Genomic DNA, 13,932 nt, shown 5'->3' with positions numbered 1-13,932 from the left:
ATCTGAGGGTTGCTCCATGATCATGTGTTGTGCAGTCCATGAGTTGCAAATGAGGAATTATGATCACACATCGCCATGACCAAAAACAAACTGAGCCAAGGTGCAGTGAAATAATTGTGTTTGTAAATCACCCGTACACAATCCTAGGCAATTCAATTTACCAACATTTTTCTAATTCAAAGTCCTTTAAAATCACAGTGTGGGCTTAGGTCTTCACTCAGAGGTGTAAACTGCCTGCAAATGGAAGTCTCTGCCATCCCCTAGTGGTCAAACTCAGGCAAAGTGAGCTCCCATCTGAAGTTTTACATGGCTGACCTCCAGCTCCTGTACTGATCCCTGGCGAGGTGTGGTTAAAGCCATCTTCAACTTGTTCTAACAATCAATCCTAAACTCATCATAAACTGTAGATCTTTTGAGAGCATAGTCCTTAAAACCAAACAGTGTTAAATAATACAGCCAATACCATACTGTTATAGTGTACAGTGAGGCAAAAAAGTATTTAGTCAGCCACCAATTGTGCAAGTTCTCCCATTTAAAAAGATGAGAGAGGCCTGTAATTTTTATCATAGGTATACCTCAACCATGAGAGACAGAATGAGAAAATAAAATCCAGGAAATCACATTGTAGGATTTTTAAAGAATTTATTTTCCAATGATTGTGGAAAATAAGTATTTGGTCAATAACAAAAGTTCATCTCAATACTTTGTTATATACCCTTTGTTGGCAATGACAGAGGTCAAACGTTTTCTGTAAGTCTTCAGGTTTTCACTCACTGTTGCTGGTATTTTGGCCCATTCCTCCATGCAGATCTCCTCTAAAGCAGTGATGTTTTGGGGCTGTCGCTGGGCAACACGGACTTTCAACTCCCTCCAAAGATTTTCTATGGGGTTGAGATCTGGAGACTGGCTAGGCCACTCCAGGACCTTGAAATGCTTCTTACGAAGCCACTCCTTCGTTGCCCTGGCGATGTGTTTGGGATCATTGTCATGCTGAAAGACCCAGCCACGCTTCATCTTCAGTGCCCTTGCTGATGGAAGGAGGTTTTCACTCAAAATCTCACGATACATGGCCCCATTCATTCTTTCCTTTACACGGATCAGTCGTCCTGGTCCCTTTGCAGAAAAACAGCCCCAAAGCATGATGTTTCCACCCCCATGCTTCACAGTAGGTATGGTGTTCTTTGGATGCAACTCTGCATTCTTTCTCCTCCAAACACGACGAGTTGAGTTTTTACCAAAAAGTTCTATTTTGTTTTCATCTGACCATATGACATTCTCCCAATCCTCTTCTGGATCATCCAAATGCCCTCTAGCAAACTTCAGACGGGCCTGGACATGTACTGGCTTAAGCAGGGGGACACGTCTGGAACTGCAGGATTTAAGTCCCTGGCGGCGTAGTGTGTTACTGATGGTAGCCTCTGTTACTTTGGTCCCAGCTCTCTGCAGGTCATTCACTAGGTCCCCCCGAGTGGTTCTGGGATTTTTGCTCACCGTTCTTGTGATCATTTTGACCCCACAGGGTGAGATCTTGCGTGGAGCCCCAGATCGAGGGAGATTAGCAGTGGTCTTGTATGTCTTCCATTTTCTAATAATTGCTCCCACAGTTGATTTCTTCACACCAAGCTGCTTACCTATTGCAGATTCAGTTTTCCCAGCCTGGTGCAGGTCTACAATTTTGTCTCTGGTCTGCTTTGACAGCTCTTTGGTCTTGGCCATAGTGGAGTTTGGAGTATGACTGTTTGAGGTTGTGGACAGGTGTCTTTTATACTGATAACGAGTTCAAAAAGGTGCCATTAATACAGGTAACGAGTGGAGGACAGAGGAGCCTCTTAAAGAAGAAGTTACAGGTCTGTGAGAGCCAGAAATCTTGCTTGTTTGTAGGTGACCAAATACTTATTTTACCGAGGAATTTACCAATTAATTCATTAAAAATCCTACAATGTGATTTCCTGGATTTTTTTTCTCATTCTGTCTCTCATAGTTGAGGTATACCTATGATAAAAATTACAGGCTCTCTCATCTTTTTAAATGGGAGAACTTGCACAATTGGTGGCTGACTAAATACTTTTTTGCCCCACTGTATGTCTTTTGGTTTGTACTCCAAAACCTTTTAGAGTTTTAATACGTTGTTCCCATGCAGCCCTTAAAAGTATTAGTACAAGTAGAGAAGTATTATTTCGTTTTGTTAAGTTCAGTTGGAATATTAATTAACCCACTTGTTTTGGCATATGGCATTGGAATCAAACATTTAGAAGTCCTTCCACATAATCCTTTTTAATTAGACCATTATTTAATCATTTACAAAGTCTACTACTTATCACAACGAGCCACCAGCAAACATTCCTACACTGAATTGTGTATCTGATAGTGCTGTAGCTACATTTAAGGAATTGATTCCACCATGTCCCAGTGTAACAGAGGGCCACTTAGCTAACCCCTAAATTGGTGATCTTGTTGCTAGCTTCATGCTATAACCACTAGACGTGTGTGTTACATGCCAGGCATGCTTTACTTGTGTTGTTGTTCTTCTCCCCCTCTCTTCACTGCAGCTAATCAGTACCTGCTGGTGTACCTGAGACTGATCCCCTCACCCTCAGCTGGCCTATCAGCAGCCAGGGCTGGTCATAAAGAAAGCAGCCAGGAAGTTTTCTGTCTCTCTGACCTGGGCCTGCTGCTGACACCATAGCCTGCATGATCCTTTTGTTAGTGTCTTATTCTAGAGAGAATCTTGTTTTCTGTTCACTGTGAATGTGTGTGTGTGGTGGGAGGTGGAGGCGTTGGTACCCTCTACATTTCATCACGTAGTTAAAACCTGTTAGACACTAGGTTAGTGGATTGTTGCCGCTTGTGTCTTGCTTTGTTCCATTCTTAGTAGTGCAGAGAGTGAGGGTTTTTGTTTGAGTTTTTGTTTCTAAGAATAGACTGAGAGAGAGGCCTTGTTTTGTTATATTCATTTCTTTTGTTTGGCACAATCTCCCTCGTCTCCACCTCCTCACATGAAGAACATTTGTGGCAACACTCTGTTTTAAAGGAAAAAACCTTTTTGTTAACGTTCACTCTGACTCCCTCTGTTATTGGTTGTTGTGTGTTACTGTCCCCTAGACTTTGGTGGGGACATAAGAGTGCGAACTTGAGAGGAAAGGCAGTTCAGACAAGCTGGAAGCATCTCGTCAAGCCTGGCTAGATAATGTTAATATATAAAGTATACAAAATCTCTCTGTAATGGCAGAGCAGCCAGCCTTACAAGAAGAAAGTAAGATCAACTGCAGGTGTATTTGTAGCTGGGCTGACAGGGAGCCACAGCTTCTCTTCCTATTACTTTCAATAACAGCTTTGTTTTGAGATGATAAAATGATGGTTATTACAGAAAAATGTCTCACCCCTGCCTTCAACCAATACCAAAGTATTTTAAACCATGATCCTTTGCAAAAACTATACAAAAACATATTTAGACTGCTACACTGCCACCGACCTTCAACAACTAACAATCTCTTTTTCTAACCCTGTCTCTGGAAACATCATTCCAACTAAGCTACTCAAAGAAATTCAACCCTAAACCAAATATTCTTTATTAAATATGATCAAGCTGTCTTTTTTAAATCAGGCTTTGTAGCTTTACAATATATGTATTAAAAAGAGAGTTACAAAGGAGGTTCTAATTAAACCAGACAATGAACTTCTCTCTGTAATTATTGGAGATCTTTTTAGATCGTAGCTGCATTAAAAACAATTGCCCATCACATTCTTATAACTTAGACCAGAAATGTAATTGGCATTGAAGGAAACATGTAAAGCTGGTTGAGCCCTTTTTATCTGTGCAATATCAATGTGTAAATATTAAAAGGGGGATTTTATGCAATCCATTTTGCAAGGTTACCTTAGGTTTATAGTTTCAATGCATAGATTGAGGACTAGATCATCAGCTATCAACCCCCTCTCCTTCTCCTCTTCTTCAGCTCTCAGTTTGTGTTCGGGAGGCTTGAGACGTCCCTGTGGCAGCGGGGTGTGGTTAGCTGCTGGAGTGGTAGGAGTGGCCCAGCCAGAGGCCAGACAGCTGATCGGGATCAGGTAATCAGGCACTGATTAAAGTCATGGTCGTAACCTGGTTCTGTTCTGCCGGCGATTGGCCTACAAAAGATGACGGCAGACGACGACCCGGAGGCTTATCTGGGTATCTTTGAGGGCACCGCCCGCGGCGTGTGGGTGGCCGGAGGAGTAGGCCGTGCGGCTGCTCCCAATGCTCTCTGGGGGAGCACAGCTAGCTGCGCACAGCCTGCCGGCGACCTCTCGCTACAACTATGGCCAGCTAAGGAGGGCCATCATGGACCGTATGGGCAGTACGCCAGAGGGGCATCGCCGTCGGTTCCGAGCCCTTCCCTTCGAGGACGCCGGCCGGCCCTTTGCCTACGCACAGCAGCTCCTCGATGCGGCGAGGCGATGGCTCAGACCGGAAGAACATTCCGTGGAGGAGGTCTTGGGGCAGGTGGCGCTGGAGCAATTTGTCGCCGGCCTGCCATCCTCTACCGCGAACTGGGTCCAGTGCCACTGCCCCGTCGGCCTGGAAGCAGCCGTGGTTCTGGTGGAGGATCACCTCTCGCTGCCCCGACGAAGCCTGAAGGACAAGCCCCGATCCCCGACCGGCCCAGCGGGCCGACCCACTCCGGCCTCGAGGAGGAAGTTTCCCGCCGCGACCCCCGCGGTCACCCTTACCCCACATCAACAGACCCGGATTAACCCCTCTCCTCTTCCCATCTGTCCTCAGGGTCCAATCTACAAGTCTGGTCATCCGGCACCACAGGGGGCTCCTCAGACGCCAGGGCAGGATTGCTGGCGGTGCGGGCAGCCCGGCCACTTCCGACGCGAGTGCCCACTCATGGAGGTCGGACAGCTGGTTCGGGTTGCAGAATCGCCAGTGTCCTCCCCCGGGCCCGAGGGGACCTACCATATACCCGTATGTATACAGGGGGGTACACACCAGGCCCTGATGTAATCAGACGATGATCCACCAGCGCTTGGTTCGGCCTGGGGCATTGATTGAATCATCGTGGGTGAAGGTGAGGTGTGTGCATGGGGATATTCACCAGTACCCTGAGGTGACGCTGGAAATTTCCTTTAGGGGCAAAAAGCATAGAGTCAGGGCTGGAGTTAGTACTCGCCTTACGCACCCCCTGATTTTGGGAACGGATTGGCCGGGGTTTGCCAAACTGGCGGGAGCTATGGGGGTGCGTTCACGGACGGCAGGGAAATGTGAGTTGTGTGCTGTATTTAGTGGAGAGTCGGAGGCTGCTGACGACGTCGAGGGGGAATCTGACATGGAGGGGGCCGGGGAGGGCTCTCTGGTTCTGCCGGTGGTTCCGGTGGAGGATTTCCCACTCCAGCAGTCAAGGGATGAGACCCTCCAGCACACCTTCGACCAGGTGGTGAGTATTGATGGCTCCCAGCTACACCCAAATGCAGCACTCATTCACCCACACTTTACGGTGATTAGGGACAGGTTGTACCGTGTGAGCCGCGACACACAGACAGGACAGTTACACACCCAATTGTTGGTGCCAAGAAGCCGCCGGGAAATGGTTTTCCAGGCGGCTCATTACAACACCATGTCAGGTCATCTAGGGTACGACAAAATACTACACCGGTTCATGGCCCAATTTTATTGGCCGGGCATTCGCGGGGATGTGAAGCGGTGGTGCCCACCGGCCACCCCAAAAGCGCCTTTGCACCCACTACCATTAATGGAGGTGCTGTTTGAGAGAGTTGGTATGGACCTCATCGGGCCATTAGACCGGAGTGCACAGGGATATCGATTTGTATTACTCCTGGTGGATTATGCAACATGATATCCCGAGGCAGTGCCATTGCGCAATATCTCTGCAAAGAGCGTTGCGCAAGCACTGTTTCATATCATCTCCCGAGTCGGGATCCCGAAAGAGATCCTGACTGACCAAGGCACATCATTTATGTCACGCACACTACGCGAGCTCTATGAACTGTTGGGTGTCCATTCAATTCGGACTAGTGTTTACCATGTTGTATACATGGAGCGGTTTAACAAAACACTAAAGAACATGGTTCCCATCATCCAGCTCAAAACTACTCGCCAAGTGGCAAGGGCCCTTCGTGGTTACACGACGAGTAGGGGACGTAGATTATGAGGTGGTGCGCCCTGACAGGGGTGGAGCAACACAGATTTACCACCTTAACCTCCTTAAAGCGTGGAGGGAGGTGGCGTCTGCTCCTCTGTCCACCATGGTGATCGAGAGAGATGAGTTGGGACCGGAGGTAATCACGAACAACAGATTGGCCCCGGTCTGTTGTGATGACCATCTCTCATCGGGTCAGAGAGCAGACGTTGCCTCGTTGGAAAGGCAGTTTGCCGATGTGTTCTCCCCTCTGCCAGGACGCACCTCCCTCATTCACCACCACATAGAAACGCCCCCGGGCGTGACCGTTCGCTCACGGCCCTATCGGCTGCCTGAACACAAGAGGAAAATTGTTCAGGCGGAGCTTCAGGCCATGCTCGAATGGGAGTAATAGAAGAGTCCACCAGTGACTGGTGTTGCCCCGTCGTGCTGGTACGGAAGTCCGACGGGTCAATCCGGTTCTGTGTGGACTACCGCAGGGTTAACGAGGAGTCCAAATTGATGCTTATCCAATGCCCCGGGTCGACGAACTCCTGGATCGGCTGGGCACGGCTCGCTTTTTCAAGACACTGGACTTAACCAAGGGCTATTGGCAGATTCCCCTGTCGCAAGAGTCTAAGGAAAAAACGGCCTTCTCCACTCCGTATGGTTTGTACCAATTTGTCACGCTTCCTTTCGAGTTGTTCGCGGCCCCAGCCACCTTTCAGCGCTTCATGGACCGGGTCCTGCGTCCCCGCTCTGCATATGCTGCCGCCTACTTGGACGATGTTATCATTCACAGTGAGACGTGGGACCAGCATGTGCAGCAGGAGGGGGCAGTGCTCGAGTCCCTGAGGCAGGCCGGGCTAACAGCCAACCCGAAGAAGTGTGCGGTTGGGCGGAGGGAGGTACGGTATCTGGGGTACCACTTGGGCGGCGGGCAGGTGCGGCCACAGGTAGAAAAAACAGCCGCCATTTCCGCCTGTCCGGTGCCCAAGACGAAAAAAGAGGTCAGGAGGTTCATGGGGCTGGCCGGCTACTACAGGCGGTTCACTCCGTCCTTTTCTGAGCTGACCAGTCCCCTGACCGACCTGGCCAGAAAGGGTGCTTCAGATCCGGTCCAGTGGACGGAGCGGTGCCAGCTGGCATTTGAGAGGGTGAAGAAAGCCCTCTGTGGAAAGCCACTGTTGTACGCACCTAACTTCTCTCTCCCCTTTGTTTTGCAGACCAACGCCTTGAACAGTGGGGTGGAGGCCGTTTTGTCCCAGGAGGTAGAGGGGATCGACCGCCCTGTACTGTATATCAGCCATAAGCTCGCTCAGCGGGAGGTGAAGTACAGTACGGTGGAAAAGGAGTGCCTCGCCATACGGTGGGCGGTCGGTGGGCGGTCGGTGCCCTGCGTTACTACCTCCTGGGGCGCCCTTTCACCCTCTGGTCGGACCATGCCCCGCTCCAGTGGCTCCACCGCATGAAGGATGCCAACGCCCGGATCACTCGGTGGTATCTGGCGTTACAACCTTTCAGTTGCAAGGTGATCCACAGGCCGGGTAGCCAGATGGTCGTGGCTGATTTCCTCTCTCGCTCGGCGGAGGGAGGGGGAGTCGGCTTTCGGCCGGCGAGGTCCCGGCCTGAGTCGGGCGGTGGGGGTATGTGGCAGCGGGGTGTGGTTAGGGCGCCGGCTGCTGGAGTGGTAGGAGTGGCTCAGCTGATCGGGATCAGGTAATTAGGCACTGATTAAAGTCACGGTTGTAACCTGGTTCTGCAGTAGACTGGGGCCTGAGTGAGGACTGTTTTCCCCTCGCCCGCAGGACGAGAGCCACTAACCACCAGTACCATTGCAAAAGTACTGTTCTGTAATAGAGATTTCATTGTGTTTCAACGTACCGAGTGGTCCTTGCATCATTCGGAACTTAGGTGCCCGAACGCTCACAGTCCCTTTGTGATGAAGCTTATAGTTATGGCTGGTTCAGGCTTATAGAATGGGAGGACTCTCACTGAGCTCCTGTCCTCTGCCTCTTTCTGTTTGCATTCATGTCCGATAAATACATGCTACTGACAAGGACACTGGGGAGTAACGCTCCATGTTTGGGTGTCTCTGGTCTTGTTAGGTTGCCATGTTTAATAGTTTTGCCTCTTCACAATACACTGCTGTAGTAAAATGTTGTATCAGTTTTACCTAATTTGGAAATCATAGATACTCTTAAAAATAACAAATCTATAAGTGCTTCCCTGACATCACACATTTTTCACAATTTTAACAGATGCTTATTTCCACAGGCGACTGATTTAGACACTTTATCTGTAATGGAAAAAGCTCTATCTTGTTTTATAAAATGGCCTATGTCCCATAAAAGCAAAAGAGACTCATTATAAATGTATGAATTCAAGATTTAAATTTGAAGTGGACCCATGCTCTTTTTGTAATTTATCTGATGAATCTTTGGAACATTTATTTTTCTCATGATCTTTTTCGAAATAGATTTGGTCTAATGTGAGGGATTGGTTGTTACTTAAATGAACAGCCTTCAAAATATATCACATTTCATGTTATATTGATCATTTGGATTCTTCTATTTCTGATTTGGTAAATATAATTATTATTTGGGGTAAATACCTTAAACGTTGTAGTAAATGGAGAAGAGGCAAGCACTCCTTTCCTTGTTTCATTTTAAGTCCTTTTTTCTGTCCCTTAGAAAAACACAATCTTAGAACCTTTCTATTACAATGATATTTGCAAATGGTTATTATTTTAAGTATGCCTAATGCCTCTTTAATGTGTTTGTGTCTTTATGCTTTTCCCTTCCCCCCTGGCTTTTATTGGATGTATTCTTTATGTTTTTTTTGTCTTTATTATGAATTCATGTCTTTTTTCTTTGCACTTATCTTGATAACTTGATATTTATATCCACGTCAAGCTTAGTATGTTTTAAATATCTTAAATAAAATAATAATATATAACATTATGATGTTTGTGATATGGCTCGTCTATGTTGTTATTTTAGTATGTTGTTTATTCTGTACATTTCTATTGCATGTCTGTCTGTCGTGGGAGAGTAAACCTTTCTCTACTTACATTTCCCCCCTGTTAATTGTGTTATTTTAGGGTAGTATTTTCCTGTCCACTGCTCTTTTCCAACAGAGAGAGGGTGTTGTATTCTCTAGAGCTTGTAAAGCCCTCTTAGGTTAATTTGTAATTTGCAGTATTGGGCTTTATAAATGACATTACATTGACTGATTATTTACTATAATAAAAGGAGTACATTTCACTTCAACCTTTATAACCTCTTCACAACATTTTGAACTCCCTCCAACAGATCCAGCTTATTAATTAGGAGATAAATTGATGTTGCGAACCTTGAATTGAGCAGGAAATTACATAACTAACATCTTCCATCCAGGGGAATTGCTTGGCTAAATACTTGTCGTCTCTTGGCAATAGCAAATGTTTAATCTACAAACTAATTACATCTTTACTGCCTGCTCTGTGTGACCAAATGAGACAAAAACAACTGTTATACAGACATACAGTAAAAAAACATTACAATCAGCTTACTTAGCGGACAAGATATCCTCAGTGCCTATACAAGTGACAAGTTTACTGACTTATTCAGACCATATTCATCTATATTATATCATAAATCATTCCTAATTATGTTGAGAATAATCACAGTCCATAGCTTTCCTGCTAACAGCATATGGTCTCTTCGTCTCCTCTCCATAACTACTGAGGTTAGTGACGTCATCTGCCAGCGATCTAATATGGAGCTAGTGCTAACTAGCTTTTATCACAAAAATAATTTGCCACCCTTCACAGGACAAAATGCATTTGTTATTCTCGTGTTTAGTCCATAAATTGAGCTATGATATACCCGTGTAATTGTAGGCCGTGCCAGTCAGAATTGCAAAGGGAAAGTGAAGACTATATGGAAGCAATCGAAACGCAGATGGGGATATTATATATATATTCTATTGCTATGTGTAATAAAAATCAACATCATAATGACACATTAACCACAAATCTTGTCCTATGTACATTTATGTTGAATGTATATTTTATTGTCAATAACAACTGTCAAGTGTTTTTGTGCTGTTGTTGTTGTTGTCTTTAGCTACTAAGCTATTTGTATATTTAAATTTGGTGTAAATAGTTGTCTTTATTATTTCTGACCTACTTTTACAACTGATGGTTGCACCACCAGACGCCAAATCAAATTCCTTGTAAGTGTAAACATTCCTGACAATAAACTTGATTCTGATTCCTTTTGTGTCTCTTAAATGTAAATAATATCTGACTTTAAATTGTGTAAGCTGTAATTTGGCCCTTCATTGTGTTTATTGTCAGACAGTTTAGCTTTCACAGTCAACTTGTAATTATTTTAAAATGTAAGTTCTGTTTTATTTTCTATTTCGAGATGTTAATATTTTATGTAGGAGCCATATTTTGTTTTATTATCAAATTAGGTTTGTACTAGTTCATATTTGGTTAATGGTTTGTAGTATTATTATTATTATTTTATTGTGTGTGTGCGATCGCAATGGGTTGGTTCGTTTGGGTCACATGGATATGGGCGGCACTCACAGGAACAAATTATAATCACCTGTTCACCTGAGGCAGGTGTGTGTGTGCGGAAGAGAGGGCAGGGTCGTTGTATTTTTTGTTGACCGCAAACTGTACGATTACTTTGATTATTATCATCATTTCTTGTCCTACTTTTTAGATAGATTGTCACACAATTGCGACCAGGCCCGGCATCAGCGACTTCGTTGTTTTCAACAAGAAAGAAAACAACAAGAAAACAACGAAGTCGCTGTATTTTATGTTTTCTTTTTTGTTCTACTCTTTATTTTTTTATGCAAACGCAAAACATTTCCCAATTTGGGATCAATAAAGTACCGTAATTTCCGGACTATAAGCCGCTACTTTTTGCACAAGCTGTGAACCCTGCGGCTTATAGTCCGGTGCGGCTTTTCTATGGATTTTTCATGATTTTTGTGATATCGTAAGAGGTTTTGTTTTGGTTTGTTCCGCTGTTGTACGGCAGTCCTTTGCCTGGCGGAAGGGCATGTGATCAGACACACAGTCACGGGGGAAAAGAGTGGTATGTTGGTCACATGTCCGTCTGCCAGGCAAAGTAGTGCCGTACGAATTACCGAGAAAAAGAGACTAGATTAGCAAGAGCAAGACGAGTATTACAGGAGCAAAGGAAGCTTTCATTCACAAACCCTCATTATGGCAAACAAAAGAAATGCATATGATGCAGCTTTTAAATTAAAGGCAGTCGATTTGGCTCTCAACGAGGGAAATAGAGCTGCTGCACGTACCCTTGGTATAAACAAATCAATGGTGAGACGTTGGAGACGCCAGCGTGAAGAACTGGCTCAGTCCAAAAAGACGAAAAAAGCTTTCAGAGGTAATAAAAGCAGATGGCCCAAACTTGAAGACTTTATTGAAGACTGGGTGAACACACAGAGAGCAAACGGGCGAGGTGTTTCAACTGTGCAGATCCGACTGAAAGCCAAAACAGTCGCCACCGAAATGAAGATCGAAAATTTCAGAGGTGGACCATCCTGGTGTCACAGATTTATGAAACGAACAGGACTGTCCATCAGGGCGCGGACGACTGTGTGTCAGCAACTCGCTCCCGACTACGCGGAAAAAATAACAAACTTCCGCAAATTCACACTAAGAAAGATAAACGAATATTCCATCGGACCGGACGAGATCATAAATATGAATGAAGTGCCTTTGACGTTTGACCTGCCTCTCACTAGGACTGTTAACAAGCAAGGTGAATCATCTATCACGGTGAGAACCACTGGCCATGAGAGAACGAATTTCACTTGTGTTCTGGGCTGCACAGCATCCGGGTTAAAACTTCCACCAATGGTGATTTTTAAGCAGATGACTATGCCAAGAGAAGAGATCCCAGAGCGGCATCTCTGTTAAAGTCAACAAGAAAGGGTGGATGATGGAAAGCGTAATGAAGGAGTGGCTGCAAGAGTGCTATGGGAAGCGACCTGGAGGATTCTTTCGCCAAAAAAAATCATTGCTCGTTTTGGACAGCATGAGGGCCCATATTACAGATTCTGTGAAAGCAGCCATTAAGAGCACAAACTCTATTCCAGCTGTGATTCCTGGAGGCACAACGAAGCAACTGCAGCCACTCGACATCAGTGTGAATCGTGCGTTCAAAGTAGCACTACGCGTTCAGTGGGAGGCGTGGATGACGAGCCGCAATAAATCATTCACCAAAACTGCGTGGAGAAGTGTCAAAACATCCACGATCACCAACGGATTTCGAAGGGCTGGACTGCTGCGTGATGAAAAGGAGGACACCGCCACGGCCCTCCAGAGGGTGTTTGATTCCGACACTGACAACGAGGAGTTCTTTGGTTTTGAAAGCGACAACGAAGGAGAGACTGGGAGAGTGGATGACGAAGCCACCCTGAGCCTGTTCGTTTCCGACACTGAAGAAGAGGACTCTGGTGGTTTTAGTGCGCAGGAAGAAGACAAAGATGGCGATGAATGACTGTCTTTTCTTCTTGTTAAAGCCGTGTTACTGCACCTTAGCCCAAAAGGTAGGCCGATTATATTTTTCTGGTGTGCTGTAGGTTATTGTTATAGAGTACATTTGTTACTCGTTTGAACAGCACAGTACATGTTTCGTACTTGTAATTACCAGTACTTGCACATATACGTAAAAAGTTATGCAAATATGTACCGTTAACTTGTTTTTTTAAATGTTAATAAAAGGGATGTGTTCCCAAACAGCCATCTCTTTCCTGACAATCCCCTTTGTGCATATTCTCTTACATATGGTAATTAAACATTAAAACACCTGCAGCTTTTAGTCCGGTGCGGCTAATGTTCAGGTGCGCCTTGTAGTCCGGAAAATACGGTATGTCTTATAGTCAGAGGGCTTCTCTACCTAGATTTATTTTCCTTCCATACCGTCTTACCGTGAAAGCTCACGTTTTTGCCTCACTCCTTACTCTTCCTATAAAGAAGATATTGCCTCTTCCTTCTCTGTCTTACTCCCTCTCTTGAGTCACTCGTTCCTCACAAGTCTGTAAAGTGGGCGTCCTTGCAATTACGCAAGCCTTTGCTTCTCGCCTGCCGGGGTCTGGTGTCTATCAACCCATCTGCCACCCTCCATCAATGACAGCTCCTTCCTCATCACACCGAGCTTGGACTAAGGTGGTGGATGCTTAATGCCACGATGGTGCCTCCTCACAGACCTTAACGCGGAAACGCTGAAAATAAACCTGCTGCATGACAGGCTCCAGTTTCTCCAGTTTGAAAATGATTCCATAATAACCCTTACTGTAATAATGTGAAGCAGGCAGGTAACTACTGTAAATCAAGCTCAGCTTTTCAAGTATATCACACGTCTCTGAAGCTTGTCATGATTATGTTCTTTCGTCCTGAATTGTAGCAGTTTTCCAGAGAAAGGGAAAGGTGATAAACTTGTGTTGTGCCTAAAAAACAAGCGTTTAAGTTACTAAATGTGTTGTGAGTGTGGCAGTCTGACCTTTGCTCTCTTGACACTGTTCATGATGTTCCCCAGATCCTCCATGTCAACCACTGAACCAGATTTGTTCTCATCCTGCAGGCCAGACTCCTCCTCATCACTGCTGGACTCCATCAGATCCTCCTGGAACAAGAATAAGTCCAACATTTGTTTAATACAACAAATAAAAAAGTGACAAACATGCTCGAATGGAAACCATAAATGAAAAATTAGATTTTTTATGTTGTAGGAAAAGTGTGTGTAAACCACAGACCTTATATCAAGCATCTAACCAAAAA

At 45.3% G+C, this 13,932-nt stretch overlaps 1 protein-coding gene across 1 annotated transcript in view; it reads right to left on the bottom strand.

The window, feature by feature from the left end:
• Nucleotides 1-13,932, bottom strand: part of tyw1 (tRNA-yW synthesizing protein 1 homolog (S. cerevisiae)) — an 88,264-nt gene that overhangs the window by 67,137 nt on the left and 7,195 nt on the right. Inside the window, exon 7 of the mRNA XM_063907686.1 lies at nucleotides 13,655-13,777. Coding sequence (XP_063763756.1) covers nucleotides 13,655-13,777 — 123 coding nt within the window. The remainder of the gene's footprint in view (nucleotides 1-13,654; nucleotides 13,778-13,932) is intronic.

Source organism: Eleginops maclovinus, chromosome 18 (genome assembly GCF_036324505.1).
Source record: "Eleginops maclovinus isolate JMC-PN-2008 ecotype Puerto Natales chromosome 18, JC_Emac_rtc_rv5, whole genome shotgun sequence".
In the NCBI taxonomy this organism is placed as follows: domain Eukaryota; kingdom Metazoa; phylum Chordata; class Actinopteri; order Perciformes; family Eleginopidae; genus Eleginops; species Eleginops maclovinus.
This window is presented reverse-complemented; position numbering and strand designations above follow the sequence as displayed.